Source organism: Chaetodon auriga, chromosome 24, assembly GCF_051107435.1.
Source record: "Chaetodon auriga isolate fChaAug3 chromosome 24, fChaAug3.hap1, whole genome shotgun sequence".
Classification (NCBI taxonomy): Eukaryota; Metazoa; Chordata; class Actinopteri; order Chaetodontiformes; family Chaetodontidae; genus Chaetodon; species Chaetodon auriga.
The window spans coordinates 15,652,544-15,675,752 of record NC_135097.1 but is presented as its reverse complement, the minus strand read 5'-3'; the positions used below and the strand labels follow the sequence as shown (position 1 = coordinate 15,675,752).

At 42.0% G+C, this 23,209-nt stretch overlaps 1 protein-coding gene across 2 annotated transcripts in view; it reads right to left on the bottom strand.

Annotated features, from left to right (window-relative positions):
- Positions 1 to 23,209, bottom strand: part of pde5ab (phosphodiesterase 5A, cGMP-specific, b) — a 52,344-nt gene that overhangs the window by 9,837 nt on the left and 19,298 nt on the right. The window contains exons 8-17 of one of the 2 annotated variants that reach the window (XM_076725145.1): positions 20,032 to 20,099; positions 15,105 to 15,213; positions 14,944 to 15,028; positions 13,495 to 13,670; positions 10,546 to 10,596; positions 7,580 to 7,726; positions 4,978 to 5,103; positions 4,476 to 4,570; positions 4,254 to 4,341; positions 1,213 to 1,313 (exon numbers count right to left, since the gene is read on the bottom strand). In XM_076725145.1, the coding sequence (XP_076581260.1) occupies positions 1,213 to 1,313; positions 4,254 to 4,341; positions 4,476 to 4,570; positions 4,978 to 5,103; positions 7,580 to 7,726; positions 10,546 to 10,596; positions 13,495 to 13,670; positions 14,944 to 15,028; positions 15,105 to 15,213; positions 20,032 to 20,099 (1,046 nt within the window). Of the gene's footprint in view, positions 1 to 1,212; positions 1,314 to 4,253; positions 4,342 to 4,475; positions 4,571 to 4,977; positions 5,104 to 7,579; positions 7,727 to 10,536; positions 10,597 to 13,494; positions 13,671 to 14,943; positions 15,029 to 15,104; positions 15,214 to 20,031; positions 20,100 to 23,209 lie in introns of both variants that reach the window. The other variant, XM_076725144.1, reaches the window with a different exon arrangement.

Genomic DNA, 23,209 nt, shown 5'->3' with positions numbered 1-23,209 from the left:
GACACAGCAGATATATAACCTCATGTAACACCTACTTACCTCCTCCACCACCCACTGTCTAGACTTTAGAAGGATGAGATAAGAGCTGAAATCACTGAGGTAGATGAATAAAAAAAAATATTGGAGGTTCAACTTGTAGAAATTTTGGCAAAATTATGGACACTGTATGTTTTTTTTTTTCCCAAAAACAACGATATATCCCAGCAGCAGTAGCAGCCGTTGTCAGTGACAAAGCTCTGATTAAAACACTGTTTACTCCCTGCCAAGCACCAAACAGCAGACAGGTAAAGCTAGCACAGGGGCATTACGCAAGCCAAAAGTCTGGAGGCGCATAATTATTGTGTAAAATTGTGTATTCAGTGAAAGATATTCAGGTCAATTGCTTGTGCTGTTGTGGTTATTGAAAATGACACTTCTACAACTTCTACACAGTTTTCTTGAAAAAGAGCTGAATCTCATCTGTTTCACCCCAAACATTTTGATCCACAAAAATTTAAATCAAAAATGTTAATAAATCCACAGATGATCCAACATGATAACTGCTTTCAAACACAAGGCATAGGAAGCAGCATGAGACTGTGCTGACGACACACGGCGGTGTCTGTTCCATCATTACTGGATCATCGTAATCATTCCTTGACTGGTCTGAAATGGCGATATGAAAGAGGAAATAATCTTTCCATTAAATATACACATACTTCCATGAAGGAAAAATATCCTCCTACTCTGAATTTGCCTAAAATAAACTACTTCTTAGTATCAACCTCCTGACTGAGGACATATCTAAGAATATATAAAAAAAAATATATCAAAATGAATTCAGTGTTTGCTAACTACAACCTGTGACAGTGGTGATAAAAAGCTATCACAAGTCACGACTAGTGAGCCCAAATGCTACCACCCAATTGAGGGATGGCTACATTTTACTGGTTTTGGCATTGTAAGCACTCCATGGTTGACGAACTGCTCTGTTTATTACATCGCTAATGTGTTTAAATTGTTAGCTGAAGAGGAAGTGCACATGGAAATTAGCTCGAAACTAACTGGGTTATAAATAACCAATTTTGTCTTGACTCTGCCGGATCCCTTGCAAAAAATATGGTTTGAACAATCTAAAGAAAACGAAAACACTGCAAAGTTTGACTGTGCTGATCTGGCCCCCCCAACCCTCTCCAGTCAGAGTTCCATCTGGGCTTGACGTTTGGTACCTACTTCATGTACAGGGCCAGATCAGTGGCCAGAATAGCCCTCTCGATCATCTTCAGAGTGGTCTTGTACTCATCTAGCGAGAGACCGCTCAGGATCTGGTTTCCCTGGAGAGAAAGAAACAAAGAAAAGGAATCATGTCCATGCAGGGACTGCTCTGTATTTTATTTAATCATTTCCATGAACACAGAGCATATACATGAAAGTTTGACTGTATGTGCGTGTGTGCGCACAGAGCGAGATAGCAACCCTCTAACGAGTAGATACTAGGTACTGATAGTGTTAACCACGGTTTGTACAGTGACAGACCACCAAGGGGTTGCCATGACAACGACAGACTGCTAAGACACACACACATAAGTCAAACAACCGAATCCACGTCTTGAGTGTTTATTAGCACACGAGTTGACACATGATTCCACGTTCTTTCCATTTCAAGTGCTTTTAAGAGCGCGTATTTGCATTAACGCTGATCAGCCCGCACGTGACGAGGTTTGCATTGTGTGTGTAACTGTGTGAAAATGTCTGAATGTGTTCAGCAGCAGTTGAGTTAAGTGGCGCTGTATCGTCGGGAGTGTATTTTGAGTTTGTTTAGAGGCCATAAAGATCAGAGCAGGCTGTAAGTCGCTGTATTTTATTGGGCTATCAGAGTGTTCTGTGGTAAGCGAGCAGCTGGCAAATGAACAAAACAGACACAATAAATAAGAGAAATCCAGGATCCTGCAGTATGCAGGCAACACCATCACCACGGCACAGCAGAAAGCACTGCCACTGACTTTGACGATAACTTTTCAAAGGGTTTTCAGCCTGATTCTATATTTTTATGTGACGTAAGCATCACTGTTCATGTAAATGCTGACACTGTCAATCCATCATCATCAGGCTGTCCACAAGATTAAAACTTTGGTTCATCCATTTATAGAAATACAAAAAATGCAGATGGTTTCGGTATTTTCTGTGTTTGGCCCACCACGGCACACACACCTGGGTAGGGTTGCACCAGATATTTGTAAATCCATTTTCATGTTTATGTATGAACTCATTCCTAAGTTGTTAGTAACGACTGGCTGGTTTCCAACAAACATCTTAACTGCTAAAGACTTCCACTGAGTAAATCTGTTTCTAGGAAACATCTGTAGTGCCGTCTGGTCGGCGGGGAAATATATCAAATGATATGTTAAGCTTAATGACGACCTTTGGAAAATTGTTTTTTGTGTATGTGCAGAAGGCGACAGCTTGGCTTGGCTTTGTAAGCTGCGCTGCTGGGGGGGGTGGGGGTGGGGGGGGGGGTGGGAAGCCAGTGAGGGATGATGTCCCAGTTTTTTTTGCACTGTGAAGTCAAACTAACGGGGAGAATGAGTCGAGATGATTTGGCATGGAGACGTTTCCAACCCAAACACGACTTAAATAAAGATTCACACAATACTTATTATATTACATGCAAAAACATTATTGCATTATGGGAGCAACAGTTCTATTACATTATGGGCGTGCTATTACATTACAAGCAGTTATTAAATTATTAGTTTCTACTGTGATTTTTGCCAATGAATTCCGGCTCCTGCAACAGAAACGTCCTTTCCACCCTTTAACTGCAGTCTTGGACATAAACACGAGAACGTGGGCATCCGATAGTTGCTGTTGCGGGACCGCGTCAGATCTGAAACCGACTGTATAATGTGCGAGACAACACAGAGCGCTTTGCAAACTGTGAAGATTCTGAAACCAGGCTGGCGGGAAGCCACGTAGGGACACCATGAGAGGAAGGAGACGGAGCCTCTTGATTGCGCCTGCCAAGAGCTCAGCTGCTGCATACTGAATCAGCTGCAGCTGTGAAAGGGCAGCTAATGTCATCTTTTGCATAACCGTGATGAAGATAAAAATCTAGGTGTGAATTTGCCTGATGTTTTCGTTGCCTCTGTCTTCCTGCTGCTACACGCACATCCACGATGATAGTGACAGCTCCTCCTTTCCTACCCTCACATGCACCTGTAACCAATCGATGTGTAATATATGCTCATGGTGACAAACCCACAGAGAATCATCACCCAGCTCTGCAGTTACCCTCATCTCTGCAGAGCCTTTTAGGGTTTTTCAGCTGATTCTTTTCATTATTTTTTACTCTTTTGCAGTCTTCATCGAAAAAGCTCTGAACACTACCTGCTCAGCAACAAACAGCAGACAGACACAGTTAGAGACGCGCTGGAGAATATAATGGAGAATTTAGTTACTTAGGAGACAGCTCTGTTTTGGTGTCCTCCAACCCCTGAGAAAAATATCTAACATAAAAGTAAATATTGGACTTGTGGAAGCAGAGAAGACTCTAAAGGAATGCTAATGTGTCTGCTGGGTGTGAACTGACACTGGATACATACTGAGCAGGACATTTTGAAGCAGAACAATAATCTTGTAAGTGCTCTCTGGAGGAGACACTATGTGATGGTGACTGTTTCTAAATTACGGATATACAGCATAATATATCATATACTAATATATTTGCATTAAACTCAGCTATCAGCTAACTAAAATCAGCTGATATACTGGCCTGGCTAATCAATCAATCAGTTTTTCTAAGCATGCACTGTGTGGGCCGGACTTAAAAAATAAAAAAATAGATATAAAATTATAAAACAAAAAATATTTAGGCCTAATTAGCCAAATATTGTATAATCTTTTCACTTTCTTGCAAAATTAATGTTATTTTTCTGAGTGGATATCAGTGTGAGCACGCTCAACAGGTTTGGCCAATGTAAAAATGGACCGTTGTGATTGGTTCACACTTCATACATAACAGTTGACTGATGAATGTTGTCTTATACTTTTTTTAGAAAGGCAATTTTTTTCTAATCTTTATTGTGTATTTAAATGTTAATTTTAATAATAAAAGTTAAGAAAATCCATGTTCTCCCAGTCATTAAGCAAAGGGCCACTGGTGTTTCCTTTACTTTGGGAATTGTTAGTAGAGCGATGGTGCAAATAAAAGAACGAATGGACTGGAGGGCTTCCCACGTACGTGCGTGTGCGCGTGTGTGTGTGAGTGCACCTACGGGGCTGTTGAGGATCATGAGGCAGTGGTCAAAATGGTGATGCTCCATGGTGGAGTGGCAGTAGAGCTGGGCCAGTGGGTGGTCGCTCCTGGACACACACACACACACACACACACACACACACACACAAGAAGTAAGAAACACAGAGTGGATACAGTGTGCTCCCACACATTCATATACAATCATACATGTACTTAAATGACTCATACTCTCCTGCTGTACCTCTGTATGTAGGAGTTGTTAACTCCTCTGTGGTCCAGGTCGTGGCTGAGAGTTGCAATCATTAGAGCCAGGACCTCCATATCGTTCAGGTAATTCTGTCAGGAGATGGACGAGTGGATGAAGTAAGAGAAACACCCACAGACCACAGCAACATAAAGGCAGCCGGTGAACAGACGACAATTTGTTGCCACAATCAAACCGAACAAAAGCCTCGTAGCTGTGTACACACAGTGCTGTGGTAACTCTCCACACGTTGTTTTGCAGCGTAGGCGCTCAGCATGCTGCCTGGAGTGGACAGCAAGGCCGTTTCTGCATATGACACAACAGCTTTTACAACAGAGCTGAAAACAGGGCTCCAGTATGGCTCATACTGATATTTCCAGGCTGCAGCTGCTGATAGTTGCCAGTATTTTATGCACACGGTACTTTCTTGTGTCATGGAAGCCACTCATTCAGTGCCTTCTGAACAGTTTAATTCTAACCAGTGATTGGCTGCACTGACCTGCATGCGTCCAGACTTGAGGAGGGCGAACATGCTCTGAGCCGTGTTGAACGCGTGTCTCCAGTTGTGATAAGCCACATTCTTCCTGTAGTTCTTCTTCACACTCAGAATCCACTGACATAAACTCTACAGAAGAGACAACGAGAGAGAGCAGAAAAACATTTATTCAACCCGACCCTGAGTGACCTTTCCGGTACTGGAAGCGCAACACATGAGCATATATTGATGTAATAAAGGCCTTAAATCTCAATGCTCCTGTACAAGATAAGTCCTCAAAATTAGATAACAATGCAAGTGGTGCCCTCAGGGACTGTGTACCATAAACTATCTGATAAAAGCAGCTATTCATGTTACAGCAATAATGGCCAACATGAAAAAATAAAGGCCAGTCCCTTATAAAAAACACTGATAGGAGGCTGAATTAACTGTGCTCTAATAGTCCAATTGAAAGGAACAAAAGAGATATTACTCTTTAAGCTGCCCCAAGGCTTTTAATGTGAAACATCTAAGCAGGAAGTGCTACATTTTACTGCAGCAGCAGATTAACAAAATATATGTATGAACCTGAAAATGAGCATAATACAGGAGCTTTAATCAATTTACCACAAACTCAAATCAGTTATTATTCCAGCATAGGGATACTGGTAGCACTGGACTAAAGGGGAACTGGACCAGCATGCTTCATAGACATCACACATCCATGAAAGGAGCATCCTGGAAAGGCTCGGCCGTTCACAAGCGAGGATGGAGCAAGGGTCACCGCTTTATGAACACATGACTGTTTAAAGGATGTTACTACATGGCTGTGTTTACTCGGTCTGTGTTTACTGTCAGTAGTTTGAAATGATCGCACTCGCTTTTATTTTTGTTTTACGCTGCATCCAAACATGTCTGGGATCGGGGTTGTTAGACAGAAAAAGAAAACGTGATGAGCAGACTCAGGATGTTTGCCTTTTCTCAAAGTGAGCACCCTGCCAGCCAATCAGTGCGCTGTGTTTTGTTAGTCTTTGCGACACGTTCATCACAAACACGCAGTGATTAAAACCAAACTCCAATTACGTTTCATTTTCTCTACAGGAGTGATTACACTTTGATCTTACCACGCCAAGTATGTCAGAGTAGTAATTCCATAATAACATGTTGTACAGTTCAACCCCTGGGCTGTGATGCTCAGGGGTGGTCGGTGCGTCAGTGTCAAACTGACAGCCCGTGCTGCTGGAGGGGCCTAATCTCCTCCAATCACAGGCTCTCTTTATAAACCCTGAGTCCACAGGCACTCTGGAGGTCAGCCACCAACATACAAGGACCTCTTCACGTGGTGAGCGCGCTGAGGACGAGAGCCAAACCCACCAGTGTCCGGGCAGTGCAGGCGCCGAGGGGGACCCAGACGAGGTGGGGGGGGGGGGGGGTCTGACAGACGCCGGTAATGGAGTGTGTGAGTGATTTTTGGAGGGGAAGTGTTTTAGGGGTATGATGGTGCTGTGTGTGGTCTCTGAGTTAAGGATGCAGACAAATACACTAATATTAACTCACTAAATGCATTCACTCATCATCCAGCACACACACACACACACACACACACACACACTCATGATATAATGGCCTATTGCTCCCGAAGATGAGAAGCAGATTGTTGTCTGCAATTAATGAAACAGAAAGTTGTTCTTGTCTTTTTCCATGACATGCTCTGAGAACAACAACAACAACAACAACTACAAAGCCATGTCAGGATGATGTGCTGCTGCTGCTGTCTCTTCTTCTAACTTTTGTGTGGTTTGTGTGTTGTTCATAAGAATAAAGCCTTGTGTATTCTGTTGTAATGTAATGCAGACCTTGTGTCTCTGGAAACACTTCCTGTACTCATGTGTAACAGTTGTCATATAACTGAATGGCCATTTGCTTCATGTGATTTATGATGTGAACTGCAGTTCATGTAGTTTAAAACAGAGCATCTAACAAATGGAGGGACATTAAATACATAATGACAATTAAAGCTGCATCTGGACTGAGCAAAGATTGCTTCGACTTTAATGCTTTAATAGTCTTATTCCATCGCTGCGACTCAGGATAACATGTACTCAAAACTAAACCCTTCATTGTCTTCTGGGAGACAAAATCCACACAATTAAATTAGCGCCAGTGTTTATAAATGCAACATTTGGGTCAGACAGACCTCATCAGACATTAACTACATCTCTCCTCTCCTTTCTGCTTTGGCAGCAGAAACAAATACTCTCTCTGCACTAAAGACATATACAATAATAATTCCACTTATCACACTTATTTAAAGCCTGACTTTAATATTTGGACATTACTTCTAGTGTTTCTGCAACTTTGCATTCTATTCTGGGTTATGTGATGACACTGTATGTATTTCATCTTTTCAAGTATCACTTTTCGATGTTTCATCTCATTTCATATTAAGTACTTTGTTCACAGCTCTGGCTCTTTCACAAACACGTGCACATAGTTGGATCAGTAAACCCAGAGTTCATTGATCCCTCTGGAGACCAAGAATATCCTCAGACGTTTTGCTGTGAACTAAAGATGCATTTTAATGGAAAATGCTACAATGCTGTCGACATCCCAGGTCAGTTCTTACCGTGTACTTCATCTGGAAGTTCTGGACAAGGTTGAGGTCGACAAACATGCGGACAGTAGCCAGCGTGGTTTCAGTGTCTGACAAGTCAAAGTCACTGAAGGTGAAGTCCAGAAGGCGCAACGACTGGGCTGACGGCACTGTGGCTACCTTCAAACACACAAATGTTCAGAAATTGAGGGAGGCTGTGGATTCAAAGACGCACATGCATATAAAAGTGCATCGTCTACATTATTTAATTGGGCTAATTGCTCACTTGGTTTCACGTTCCAGATTGTTAATCTGAATTCTTATTTTGCTTTATATGACAAAACTGACATTGAAGTGGTGCTATAGTTACAGTAGCAGCTTTAAGTACACCATTATGAGGGGTTTTTCATCCTATGATCTATGACACATACTGCATATAGCAACCTCTTGGGTGGATTGCACCCAAAAATCAAGCCTGTGTCCTAGATACCAAGTGATACATCCTCTCTCAAGCACCCGAGGGAGGCCACTTAATCAGGTTATGCTGTTAGTTTGTAACAAGGAGAGGAGTCATGTGGAGTCATTGTTAGGGCTGTGACTGGTGTGAAAACTGGGCTGCACTGATTGGTTCATATTTGGAAAGCTGCCTTGGAGTCCCATCAGAAAACCAGTTAGATACTTCCATGTGAGCTAATTAACAAAATCCCAAAACCAGCTGGTGGCGGGGAGATCCTTTTATATTTAGCAGAAAATCTGTCTAAAGGCAGAGGGGCCCAAGCACAAAATGAAGCAAGACAAATTTGTGCAGTCACAAGATGATGAACTGGATAGGTAAGCAAAAAAAAAAAAAAAAAAATCTACTGCACTTTCCTCTAATCCAGGGTTTCTCCAAGTCTAAATCGATCAGCAAGACAATCTGGATTGAGGCCATAACTCAGTGATCATCAACAACCCATGGGCCGCATCCATCCCACAGAATACTGAACTCAACAAGTCAGTAATTCATAGTTCAACCATTCTATGGAATCGGATTATTCTCCAACCCCATCCTCTCGCCTCCATGAATCCACCATCAAAGCGTTCTGCTCCCAGGCTGATCCTTTCCTGGAGCTGACGGCAACGATGGCCAGACTGAGGTAGGTTTTGTTGGGATAAGGATTCAGTCATTGGGAGTTGAGCTGTGGCTTTTGTATTGAGCACTGAGTATTTTCTTGTTCAGTATCTAGTTACTATGATGGATTTGCCATTTATTTTTGGAGTAGAAAAATTGTGATAGATGAGATGTGGTAGTTGAGGACCCCCCGCTTTAATCCTTGCTTTTGCATGCTTTTCCATGTGCATTACAGTGCAATGATACTTTTACGCATGTAAGAGATGTTATTCTACATATTCCCTAAATATCACTTAATTTGGGAAAGAAGCATAAGATGGGTTATAAACAAACCAAGAGGTTGGTCAACAGTAACATTATCACCCAAAATGTCTGTTGGAAATATCCATCACAAATCTACTGCGCCTAACATACTTGTTTGCACCCATGGTTTTGCTATGTAATGAGGGAGCCATATTTAGCAGAACGACAAGGCTGCCTCCAAATAAAGTGATAGCTATTCTAGATAATCCATTAACTTGTTGAAATCGCCAGTGTTTCTTGCACCACTGGACCTATTTTTAACCATCGTGCTGCCTTCCAAGATCTCAGCAAGCACAGGGGAGAGAACAATGTCACCATAGCTGTGGCTTCCCTTGAAGTTCCAAGCAGTGAAAAAACCTTTAAATTAGTAAAAATCTGAGTAGCAACCAAATGTTTTCATCTCACATCAGATAAAGGTGGAGAACTTATTTAAAAAAATAACTTATTCATTTTAGATTAAACTAAAAAAAAAAATGTCACTTCTTATTCTTAAAATCACCATGAATCCTACAGTAAAACTTAAAGGTACCTTGTGGATTTTCTGACCACTAGTGGTGCTAGCGAGCAATGTTGCCAATGATTTCATGCTGTTTCACTGACGTTGGTGACAGCAACATGGCAAGAAATCTCACAACATATGAAGCAAGGAAGAGGAAGACATCTGGTAGCTACATGATATGGATATCCACAATGCAGATTCTAATATCTTTTTTAAAAATTGTCTTATTTTATAGGGAAGAAAATGGATTTACATTTACATACAAACCACAACAAAGAGCGTGCATGTGACAGTAGCTGGGTCGGCATGTTCAAGCTAAAACAGTTGCTCTTAAATGCGAGGCCTCAATAGTCTGAGCTGCTGAGAGGTCTGAACTGTGGAGAGGACAACCCTGTAGAGACGTCTGTGGGACAATTAGACGATGAATAAATGAAAAAGCTTTCATTGAAGCATGGCCAGGCGTAGATAGAATCCAAAATCTTCTCTACAAGGCTGTCTGGCTCTGCAACAACAACATCACAGGGCTGCTGGCTCCAAAGACGAAGACCTTGTTAGTCTGGTTTTCTGCATATTACAAACTCTCCACTGCGATTCTCATGTCATGCGTCCACCAGCTGTATATTCTTTAAAGGCAGTGCAGCGTTAGAGCATGAAGAGCTCTTTGAAACTATGGAGTCAGATCAGTCTCAATATTAATGAATGCAGACAGACAGATTTAGAAATGTATTCCAGGATTTATAGAAAAACGACTCGACACAAAACTAGTTATTGTCGTAAAGGAATGTAAAGCATAAGAAATAAGATGCAGACACAATAAAACATTTTCTACAGGATGTCCTAAATGTCCTAGATGTCAGTTTGTTTTTGGGGAACGTCGCCATGTAGGGGTTGCTATACTTGTGCTTTGTTGCTCATTCAGCAGTGTGGCGTTGTGTCACATGACTGCTTCTCATCAACACAAGCTCTGCTTCCTCTTCTTGTGTGTGTCTACGGCTGTGTATCAAATAATCCATGCAGTGGTGGAACTAATGTCGGGCATCTACGTGTGCATTGATAAATTAAGAAATTTCAATTTACCGCGGTTACCTGGAGTTCCCTTGTTTCCTCCTCTGTGGCAGAGGCGTGATAGGACAAGACCTAGAACACACACACACACATACAAAAAAAAGATTAGGGGCAGAGACACAGACTTTGGGTTATATCAGGTTTCTGGAGAACACACACACACACACACACACACACACACACACACACACACACACATGGCAGCTGCTCTCTAACACGCATCTCAGTTCTTCTTCTTGCTCTGTTGTGACCATCGGTGTGGAATAATTTGAATGTCTTGGAACTGGCACAATGTATTTTTTAGGTTTGAAGGGTGACTTTCATTGAAACACAATGAACGCGAGGCTTTGCAGCGCGCACAGGACCAGGGGGTAAAATCTGAACAGACGTTTTCGCCGCACAAACGCAAGTCAAAAACATTATTAAATACTACGCGGCGTTGCAGTAGTCGCTAAACCGGAGGAATCATTAATGCCATTAGAATCAACCGTGCTCTTCCTGCTGTGGCAAATTAAAACATCTGCTGAAACGCATCTACGAATCATTTGGGAACGCTAAAGAAACACGAGCGCTCGGATCCTGCGGGGCTGTCAAAACGACATGCAAAGCTCAGGATGAACAGGCTTCTGACGGGGAAGATAAGACGACGTGGTGCTGCTCATCAATCAGACGTGTCAGTCAAAGCAAGAGAGCTTTGTCTTTTGTGTCACAAAAAATAAAAATAAAAAATAGAGTGTTTCACGTTCCTCTTGATATGTAGATATACAGCACATAGATAGATCAATAGATATTGAAATATGCAGATATGTCGATATGGCGTGATGGAGAACTGTATCCATAATGTGCACTCCTACTAACGCAACATAATCATATTTATATTTATAGAAATAAAGCTGTTTTTGTGTGATCAAAGACTCCCCACAGTGGCAATGCTGTTTTTCCATCTTACATCACTTAGGCCCAGTTTCTTCAAAGCTTCGTTTGGCACTATTTTGATGCCTGGTGTCTGTTAACGGTGTAATTTATACATTGCCACCGCGGAGAGACTTCACTCGCTCACCATGGTTACTTGGAGTATATTAAAGCCAAGCCATTGAAGTTCTGAAGATATTTTCTAACTGCTATTTCTACTTTCCCTGATGGGGTGCTGCTATGAAGGACAACCATGCTAAAGCCTTTAACCGTAGCTAAGAACCTAGTGATTGATGTTGAATTCAGATGGGATAGCAAGGAGCTAAAATGTCCATTTAAAACTGTCCCTCTCTGCTTTTTGGGCCACACACAGATGGATGCGCAGATGCCGGAGAGCGAGCAGAAGAAATGGCCCTGACCAGTTGCAAAAGTGGAAGCTGCTGGCTGCCAGAGGAGGCGGGCGTCAGCTGCAGGAGACGTCACCTCTGACACCCTGAAGCTGACAGCCGAGAACACACCGCTGAAGTGCTGTCCGGTGTGCACGCTTGCGTGTGACTGAAATGGGGAAGCGCATGAGGCTGAATAGAAGGTGTAATTGTCAATTGCGAGCGTGTGTGGGCTCACTTATAATGAATTTGTGCTTTCCTGGCTGTCGCGCGCAGAGGCTGAAGGCAGGAAAGTGTCAAGAAGCAGCTTGAAAAATCCTCCCGCGTCGCCTCATCACTGTCACTCACACACCCACGTATAGCTCTGTCAGAGATGCACTCACACACGCACTTTTTTCTAAAAATGTCCTCACTGTTAAAGTCTGAAAATCAAACCCTCGCAAAGATAGAAGTACAAAAGCGCACGCTGAGTTATGAAATGATGTATTTTTGGTTTTAAGTCTTAACCTCTTTGATATTTTCATACCCAGTTCCTGGGTACTACTTCTGATTTAACATATTACTACATTCAGCAATGCTGCTTTTCTGTCTTCAAGAAACTCTACGACTGAACAAATTCTGAGGAGAAGCTGCAGTATTTAACGTCATCTGAAGAAAATGCAGGTGATCGCTGAGCACTTGGTATTATTACTTGATAAAATGTCACAGACTGAGCAGCAGGCAGCGTGTGAAGAGCAAACGAAGTGTAAGGAAACTATGGAAAGAAAGAAAAGGAAGAAAGACGAGTGCAAGAAAGGAAGGAAAAGAGGAAAAAGGGGAATACACAAGGAAAGGCGTTAGTAATTTTAAAAAGCCTCTAAGCTTCACAAAGATAAGATGTACTGTAGTAATGGATTATTAAACAATACAGGTGTACAATAAGGTGGCACAGTATATTTAGACCCTGACATTTTCTTCTTTAAAAGCCACCAATTCGGCTTTCATCGACTTCTTTTTGTAGCATAAAGGCTAAGTGTGATTTAGATTTCATTGTTTTTCTTCCATATTTGAATGAATCTTAAAAGCCAAGCTGACCGTCTGATGTCTTACTTCTTATCTTCTCCTCAGTGCTGATGATGATGTTGGCACTTCCTTGATAATGAGTTGTAGGGGTGGGCTGCCAATTAAGCTAACCTCGTTTGATCCTTTTTATATTTTTGTTAGGGAGCTAAGTAATTATAATTAAGTTTCTTTAATTCTATTATGTTGTATTTTTTGGTCATTTGTTTGGATTCTCTGTTTTATGCAAAACTTTAATAAATCCCCTAAAAATGAATCAGTTTCACTTTCTAAAAAGATGCAAATCCGTCTGATTCTAAAAGTTGGAGGAGTTTGTTCCATGTTGTGCCTAAACCTCCCCTCGTCTGGGCATTTTCAGTTGCAGCAAATAAAGGCCAGTTTGAAAATAATGCATTATATTAATGCAATAAATTCAACCCTTCAGGAACTGAGTGTTATTTGAAACTATGCGCACCTGCAGGTCAGCACTCAGGCCAGTATGGGTCACAGGATGCACTGAAATCAAAGCTGCAAGATGCATTATAAGGAAGAATATGCAGCGTGTGTGTGCGTGTGTGTGTGTGTGTGTGTGTGTGTGTGTGTGTGTGTGTGTGTTAGTGTGTACGAGGCTGACCTCCAGCGTGACCTCTTGCTTGGCCATGGCTCTCTCCACCGTTTCGTACATCTGTGTGTTCTGGATGCCAAGACCGCAGAAGATGGCAAATGCCTCCAGGAACTGCTCATCGTTCCTGTTGAAGGCCTTCACGCTGCCTGATGCTTCATCCATCTTATTCACTAACTGACACACACCTACACACACACACACGAACAGGAACAGACACGTACGTAGGCTGTAATTTTGACACGGCAAATTCAGCACACATCACGCTCGCTGTTAAAAGCGGCTGAAGTTGTGAGAGCGCCACTGTGACGGATAACTAAAAGGAATGTTTCTTTTTCAAAAGCGCTGACTGATTTTTATGCTTTCTTTTCATTTCAGTGTTCAGGGATGGCAAACAGGAAGACAGGAAACACAATACATTTCATATATGTTCTTTTGTGAGCATGACCGTAACTCTTAGCTATCAGAAAACATGTGAGTGACGCAGTCGAGGAGTCCCGACAGCTCTGTATCTTCTGTGTTCCTGGTTGGTTCCAAGTTAACTGACATTTGAAGGGAGCCCCTGTCTAGATTTTAGTCCTTCAATATTTTAATTTTGTGCTTATGTATTCCAGGTTGTGCTCTAGCTTTAAAGTCGCAAATATTTCAATTTAGCGAAAAGAATTTGCATTTAGTTGGGCTTTACGGAACTCCTTCATAGAGACAAGAGGAAATTAAATGGACAGAAAGAACTGCAGTTTATACAGATCCTAAAATGAAATACAATTACCAGGTTTTGTTCCCACCTGAACACAAACCTGCGCCTCTATGGACACAGGCCAGAGGACGACATCTCTCAAAGTAATAAAATGAGCTCGTCTGAATGAGCAGAACATTTCAGCTGTTTTGATCTTCCCTGTGACCAGGACTCTTAGAGGTTGGAGGACAGGCCATAAGGACCTACTTTTGTTTAATCACTGAAGGACAGCCACGGTCATTAGTCATGTTCATAGCCAACTAATGGAGCTGCTATCAGCTAATTATGCTGATGATAATCACGGTGATGGATGGAGTGGCAGGACTATTCATGGACGGCTCATAAAGCGGTAATGCTACGCTGGTTTAATGTATTCTCAGAGCTTTGATTTAGGATTGTTAAAGCCTCTAACCCCTGGTGCTAATGTTGCATCACTGCCTTGAAAAGTAAGTGGAAAACCACAGAGAAAGCTTAAGTAGCAAAGCTATCTGGGATCAATGAAAAATACACTTTTCACCACTAATTACACACACTGTGCTGACAGTCTACACCCAACGTCTTGCTTTAAAAAAAAAATCTGTGCATCTTTAAAGGCCAAATTGGGTCATGCTAGTTTTCTCCCAGCACATCTTACTGCAGTCATGAACGGATGAAAAAGATGTGGTTTAAGCCAAGGTTTAGTGCTTCAAAGGCAGCTCCAAAAGAGAAAGAGAGAGAGAATCTACCTATCACTTTGTCCTTCTTGCCGTTCCTGATGGGCGTGCAGAGCAAACTCTTGATCTGGTTGCTGGGGTGATCTGGGTTTTCACTCTGTCAGAAGACAAGAGGGGCACTTACTCAACTTGGGAGAAAAAGAGGCAAGACGAGAAAAGAAAGATGTACTTACTGTCCAGGGGAAGCGTTGGTCCTTGGTGACGTCGGCAATGTTGAGAGGCTGCATGGTGTTTTTAACATACTGGGCGTACATGTAGTTAATCTGACTGACGTCACAGTCCCTGAGGAGGCACACAGAAACACAAACAACTTCAGAACTAACCGTGCATAATGAGATGAAACACCAAGCTCATCTGGATCAACGTGTGGAACACGCTTGCTCATCCAGTTTTAAAAGACATCAAGATGCCTGAATGTGCGTAAAATGATAGAGAGGGAATCTGGAATATTTCCATTTGATGGGATGACGCAGCCATAAAGAAATGTCTTAGAGTGCAGTTTTTTGGTCACGTTAAGTATCACACATCTTAAACCAAATATTGAAACTGTGGCTAATGTGTTCGCAAACATTGCCTATTTCCACATCCAGCAGTCACAGAGAAACATTAGCATTGATACAGAGCCACATCTGTCTCCACATGTCTGTCATGTCTGTCTGCCTCTTTTGCTGCTAAAATGCTCTGTAGAGCTGAGAGTTGGGTCATAATTCTACACGGATTCGTCTCTGCAGACCACAGCTTTGACATTGCTTATAGTCATTTTATCCATTGGTTGTATTAACTTGTGATTTGTCACTTTATGTGACTTTCTTAGGGACACCTCAAAGACTGATTTCGAGTACTCCTTCATCCTGCTCCTTGGATCCAATGTAGCGACCATTATAACCAATAAATAAACCCGCTTCCTTAAGCTCCAGGCTAACAGCTATGAATAATAAAACATCTGCTGCGTAATGAGAGAACTTCAGCTGGGAGGCTGCACCTTAGTCCACCCCGACCCCTGGCTCAGGTCTGGAAGCTGAAGCCGTCAGTCACGTCTGTCAGCGCTTAATAAGCCTGTTTGTTATCTCTAGTTGCTCCAAGTCCGACCACAGACTCAGCTATAACACTGCACGATAAATGATGGAAAATGGATATATAAACATAACATGAGGTTAAGGCAAAAGCCAGTGGATTTTGGCTGCAGCGCTGCGGCTGGATGGTATGTGTGTCTGAGTGTGTGAGCGAGAAGGAGGGAATATGAGAGTGTGTTAGCGGATGACAAAAAGACTGACAAGTACAGAACATATGTGTTAGAGGGAAGGAAAGAGACAGAAAATCAGAAGGGGAATGTAACGAAGTACATTTACTCAAGTATTGTACTTGGAGTATGTACAATTTTGATGTACGATCTGATAAACTTACTCTACATTTCATAATATAAGACTCTGAAAGGAGTGTAACTTCGACTTGTAATCTAATATTTTTAGACTACAGTATAATTTTAAGTAAAAGACCTGAACACTTCCTCTATCACTGCAGATGTGTGTGTGTGTGTGTGTGTGTGTGTTTGTTTCTGTGTGTGTTTTGCTTGGTTTCCAACATCCTATCCACCGTTTCATTTTGGTCGACTTTAAGGCTTTAGGCTAATTATAACAATGTGTCCTGTCCAGACTGACCTCAACAAACACACACACACACACACAGCACACACACACACACACACACACACACACACACACAACTTCAGACGGGTATGCTGCACAGTACGTGCATTTGTGCTCAAGTTTAATTACCCAAACACACTAAAATCCACATTTCCTTTTCCCTCTCTCTGTGATTGACTGAAATGAGGCCACAGAATAGCTACCGGCATCACTAAAAACCACGACAGCACTATGTTGGCTTTCAATTCAGGGCCTCAATCAAACTCGAAATCCAGAAAAAGTGAACTGCCCTACTTTGTCAACCTGAAACGCTCTGCCTGCCATTCCTGCGAGCTGGATCAACATCGGTTCAGCTCGACTGAACTTCCTGGCTAAACAGACGCCTTGTCGTTGGGAAGCCGCGGGTTAATGTCACTATAAAAAGCCTCCTGCAGTTCCAGCCGGTCAAGACTAACATCTCTGCAGGGCTCCTCTGGTCCTGTGTTAACCCAGTTGGAGCTGCCTGGTTTTGCCATATCGCAGCCCTCCCGGAGGAGATCCTGCTCATACAGCGCACACAGCGGTATCTAAAGGCAGTTATTAGATCCAAACAATGAGACGTTTTGGATGTGACAAGATAAGACATCTGATTTGCTTCATGCCTGGCAGTGTCGGGAGCTTCACAGCTGCCTATTTTCCCTTTCTTTTGCTTGGTCACTTAAATACTGAGCCACTACTCGCTGGGATTAAAGGATCTAATCTGACCCTGGAAAAATGTATTGAATCTCAACTCCAAAGCAGGAAACCCACAGGTTCTGACAGCTCCATGTGTTTCACCAATTTTCTATCATGTTGTATTGATTTTATGTCTCGTAATCTTATCTCTGCCAGGAGCGGTTATCAGTGCAAAAACACATTCGATAAAAACTGACAGAAAACATTGTTTGTGACCCTGTTCTCAACACACAACAAGTGTATAACAAAGATATATCAGGATTCACGATGAGCTCCCTGGAAAAGCCCAAAACCAACATTGTGTTAGTCTCGCCATACTTCCTGCTAGAGCTAACCACACTACTCTTGCGTGTTTGATTACTGAAAATGTTATTATTATAAACAATCATGTCATAAATGCTTGCAATCTGACATATTTAAACCAGCCTTTGACAGATATTGGTTTTCAGGAGGTCAGCACTAATATGCTTTGATTAGAACAGCCACAAAATTTTGTCAGAATAGTCAACATTAGTGAATTTGACATCTCTACCAAATATTATTTAAAGGAAGTATTTAGTATATCATCCAGATTTTCATTCTTGTTAGACTGCAGAAGCTTCATATTCAGTTCTAGAAACCTCCAGAGTTGCTGTAGGTGAAGTACGTGCAGACTTAAGGGAAATCTGATTTGCTATCATTACTATCCAATCAGGTTGAGGGGTTCTTGCACACCTAGTGTAATATCATAAATTCTTTTACACAGAAGTATTCCATCAATCTCTAGCATATCTGTTATTTCAGGTAGACCACACTGTAAGCCAAAGCCAAATAAAAGACCAATCGAGGCCCAATTTATTGGTAAGTTGGCAGAAAATGCATCTACAGAATACACCAAACACAACTGTACACACGTGCACACGCACACAGTCCAATTCTGTCACTTAGGCTGAGATTGAGAATGAATTTTAGATGCTGCGTAGCAACTGGGGAGGCCAGACCACCCTGGAGACGAGGGGGGAGGGTTTTCTATCTCATTGCGTCTTAAATCAGATTATAGCTTATTCACTCCTCCTGGCTGCAGCACGAGTTGATGTCAGGAGGCTCTGCAGCTACAGCCTCATGCAGCCCTTCTCTTCTCATCCTGAACCACTTCTCATTCTGCACGTGCAACCCTAAAGCTTTTGGATCTCTGATGGGCCGTTCTACCTTCACTTTTCTTCTATCGTTTTCCTTTTTCTCCCTTAGAAATGACAGTGGACAAAGGCAACTCTGGGTCCTAAAAATTGTGTTCATCTTGCCCTTGTAAGTGATACTTTGACAAACACAATCTTAACTCGGAGTTGACTTACTAGCTTTTTCAATGGCATCTAACAGCCTTTGTCAGTGGAAGGAACCTGCTAAAAAAAAACCCAAAAAAAACTGATTTGTCATAGAAAATGCTTTCTTGTTGGCATGTGTCCACTCCTACAGCTAAACTGTGATTATGGTGATGTTTAGGTAATTCAAAGTATTTGCTTGGTGAAAGATGATGGTTTTTGATTAAATATCGGAAAAAGTCAGTCGTCCCATCACTAGCTTCAACACAGCATTGTTTTTTTGTTTTTTTTCCTGTATTTGACAGTTGATCGTGTAGAGGTGTGCAGGAAACAAGGAGAGAGATAGCATGACATGCAACATCAATGCAAGGTCCCCTGCTTGAATCGAACCAGCGACAAAGCAGTTATGTGGTGTGTATTCGGCTACTGGTTACTCCTGGTAAGGCTTAATTGTAATGCATAAACATATTTAGCGGGAGATTGGGTCACATTGGACACTGCAGAAGCAAAATTTGGGTGGGGAAAGGAAGACTGTTCTAGAACAACAAAGATTTAAGAGGGTTTATTGGAAATGTGGCCTTAATTTGGAAAAAGACACCAAAAACTACGGCACAATGATCTCATTTGTTTATGGTTGTGGTACAAAGGAAGCTCTGTAACACAACAAAGTTTCAATGATTCATCACATAACAGCTTTGTAAGCTGTAATATACAGTGCAAATATACAAACTGGTAACAAACACAAATATATTCTGACTGTAAAGAACATCTCTATCCACAGTACAACCACAGTGGATAGAGATGTTCTTTTCAGCCACTGCTACTCCACCTATGCAACTAATACAGCTGTCAAAATAAGAGTGCATGCTGACCTCAATAAAAATGTGTCTGTGCGTGACGGACAATTGTGAGATTCCGTTGGAAAGGTTTTGGACTGCATCCAAGCTAGTAAAAGGGCTCACTTCAGCGTGATAAGCAGGTTGTGATTGAGGAGCTGTCAAATTGACCTTAAAAACAGCATGTTGGGCCAAAAGAGCCCGGCTAATCAGAACAAAGGCTTCGAGCTGAAAGCCAGTGATCTAAAGTCTGGGACTTTGGTAGGTGAAGAAGGCGGATTACCTCACAAAGATTCGATGGGGCTGCAAATCAGCTTGGCAAATTTATGAGCATTGGATTGAGCCGCTCTGTCTTGTCCTTTCTCTTGCAATTCAAAATGACTGGAAAGGCACAATAAGACTTTCACTACTTGCCTTGCATCCCTTTTTCTGCTTCTTCTTCTGTGATATGTATATGATAATAATGAATCAAGTGAGAGTAAGGGTAGTTTGCAAATTCAAGGAAACAGCACTAATAAGTAGTGGAAATGGCTGGAGTGTGCCTCAATGCTAATCTGCAGGACTTTTAATTTAAAAACAGGTTTCAGTTGAGGGTGATCGCCTTACCTTTTGGGAGTATCTAGGACTTCGCTCAGCTCGTCGTATTCCATATGAAAGACACTGGAGAAGGAGTTCTGCGAAAAGAAAAGTAAGTTTATTTATGTGAGATATTGCAGAATGAGTGATGTAGCTCGGACTTGCTGGGGGGCAACATGTGCTTGGCATAATGCCAGGGTCCTGGTTTGGTCGATACTCTAACCACAAAGTAAAAATGATCTTTCGTGCTTTGCAGCAGGTCCACCCTGTATGCTTTTTGGCCATATCAGCTTCCTCATTCTCCCCAATTAAGCCATTACGGCTCAACCCAACATCCAAAACACATCTCCAAGCATGAAGAAAAGGGACGTTGATATATTACCCATCAAGCCTTGCCAGAAGGAGAGTTTATTTCGACATTCCAGCGCTCCTTTCGCCTTTCCCCCCTTATAGGGACTTGTTTTCTCTCAACCTGCACTCCCAGTCCCTCGCAAAGGATCCTTTTTCCATTTTTAAGAGGTGGAGACAGGATGTTAAAGATGGATGAGGCTTCTTCGTTTTGGAAAAATTTGCCCCCTATCCTTGTGCACACATACACACACCTTTGCTTTGTGGTGTTAGTTCACCCTGATCTATCTAGGTGAGGGTAATAAAGCTGTTTTAAACAGAAAAGGGACCTGGCAAAACTATGACATTTATTGGGATCTCTGGCAAGCGGGAGAGTTTATATCAGGATGACAAGGGACAATGGAATTTTTTCCTGTGTGTATTGAAATAAATCGGGCTTGTCTTCTCATACTCTTTGGAGAGATCAGTCAAGGTTTTACACGTCAAGGGAGGACAAAGGAAGGGTTCATTGTCTGTAAGGGTTTCACATGCAGTTATCCACCTCTGTGGCACATAAATCAATCTCATGCATTCTGCTCATGTTATATGATAGACCTCCAGCCATTTTCTCAATCCATAACACAGCACAATACACTTTGTGATGTATGTGTTTAATAGTGGAGCTGAGCACTGGAGAAACACAACAAAAGGAAAGAAATCTGACACTGACGCACATTGGTTGTTCAAATAGTTCTTTAGCAGGTGCCCTCTTGCAGTCATATGTAAGTAAATACAGTCCTCTCTAAGCAGCAGAAGCAGAAGTAGTTTCACATTAGATTATGGCAAGACGATTTTAAAGTTCACACTCAAGGATGGGTCACCAAATCAAAGTGGAGCTATTCCCATTAGCCTTAACTCTGCATATATGTATTACTATCTAGAAAATGTTAGCTTTCTAACCAGCATGTTTTATCTAGTGGCTCTCGTTGGGGTCTAATTGATGCAATGGTGTTCTTCCATGATGAGTTCCTCTCAGAATCATACAATTTAACCAGAGCATGGCCCAAGGTCTCTGCCACAAGCTGAAAAACATTAGCCTAAAATATTTTAGTTGTTGTGCAATTAAATTTTGGTTGCTTTAATGCTACTATTGCCTGCATGCTAATGGAAGCAAGCCATTACCCAAGCGACCAGGTTCTTTGCATCTTTCCCTAAACTTAAGCAAGTACTTTCAGTCACCTTAACTCGAAGCTGCAGACCAGAAATCTTAATCACTTAAATATGGCTTATTTTATCATTTAGGTGAAAAGAAGGGCAAGGAAGATTGAAAGACAGGAAAAAATAAGAGAACAGCAAACAGCAGGTTTAACTTTAGAAATTGGTACAACATGTTCACACACACACGCACACACACACACACAGAGTATGTTTCAGAACACCTGTGATCAATCCCAGAATTATTTCTGCTGGGGAGAGTTAAACAAGGCAGAAGAACAGAACACTCCCAGTAGTGGACCAGATGTCAACCCCTATCATATAACAGTCACATAAACAAACCAAAAGCACATGCACAGTGTACAAATGGCTGAATGCAGACACGGTGCATGATGCACACATGCAACACACGCTAACGAAACACACGTGTTCCCATATGCACACAAACTGATTATTTCATGTAGACGTAACACTTAAAGGTAAGCCCATATATGTGCAGTACAATGCAAATACATCATATTCATACAGTATAGTACATACTGAACACAAGCATACACACACATGCAAACACACACATCACTGTTTCTAAACAGATGCCACACACTGCAGTAACGCGAGTGAGCCAATGCAGGCCAAAGACTTGAAAACTCCCTTGTTATTGCTGGTACGGTCGAGTGTTGAAGAGCAGCACTGTCATTTACTAGACTTTCTCCAGGAAAGCTCCTTTCTTGAGGAGAAGTTACACTAAAATCTACAGACCTGTGGGTCCTGCTTGAAAAGCTACAGACATTTAACACTGACACCTGTATACAGAGGGCTGTCTGGCAGATTAGGCCAGTAAAAGTAAAGTAAAAAAGAGAAGAGAGACAAAGGGGGAGGGGTATAAAAGAAAGAGAGACAGCTTGTCTAGCAACCCTGAGGTCAGGAGAGGGACAAACACACACACATGCGAACGGTATAATAATGTGGTTTGTAGCAGAGCCAGTCGAGTTCAGACCATACCTGAAATAAATGCATCTTGATTCGTCATATTAAAGTGTTGGTTCACCCAGATTACAAAAGTAAATACAACTATGTCTAATTTTCCTCTAGAGGTGTAGCCAAGCAGATAGTTTTGACTTTTATCTGTCCAGGCTAGGAATGGCTTTAGGTCTACCTCAAAACGTAGGAAACGAATGGAATTTCATTTGTGGTGCTCACAGCAGTGAAAATGACATTTAAAAGATCACAAGCAATATCCTGTTACTCTGGATGGTCCACATAGGACATGTGCAACAGCAGGGCCAGATAAGTTTGCAAGGAGGCCCAGGGCTGAAAATGAGCTGTGGCCTGGCGGTGCAGAGTGCAGATGGCGCACCTGACGCTGATCCACTGATTTTCTCCCTCCATTTAAGCAGCATGGCAGCATTGTCTCGTTGCCAGACTGTTGAGCTTCATGTGAAACTTTCCAGCCATTCCTTGTGTCGTTGTATCCTAGTGCTTCTTGTTACCTAGTCGCCTGTGAGCATGTCTCAGTTTTCATTACCTGGTTAGCCATTGTTTGTTTTGTGTCGTGTTTATCTTTGTATTGTTGTGTGTTGTATTCCTACCCGCTCGCCACGGTGTACTTGAGGTTTTGGTTTTTTGGCTGGTTTTGTGTTTTTGGATTTTGTTAGTTCATGGTTTT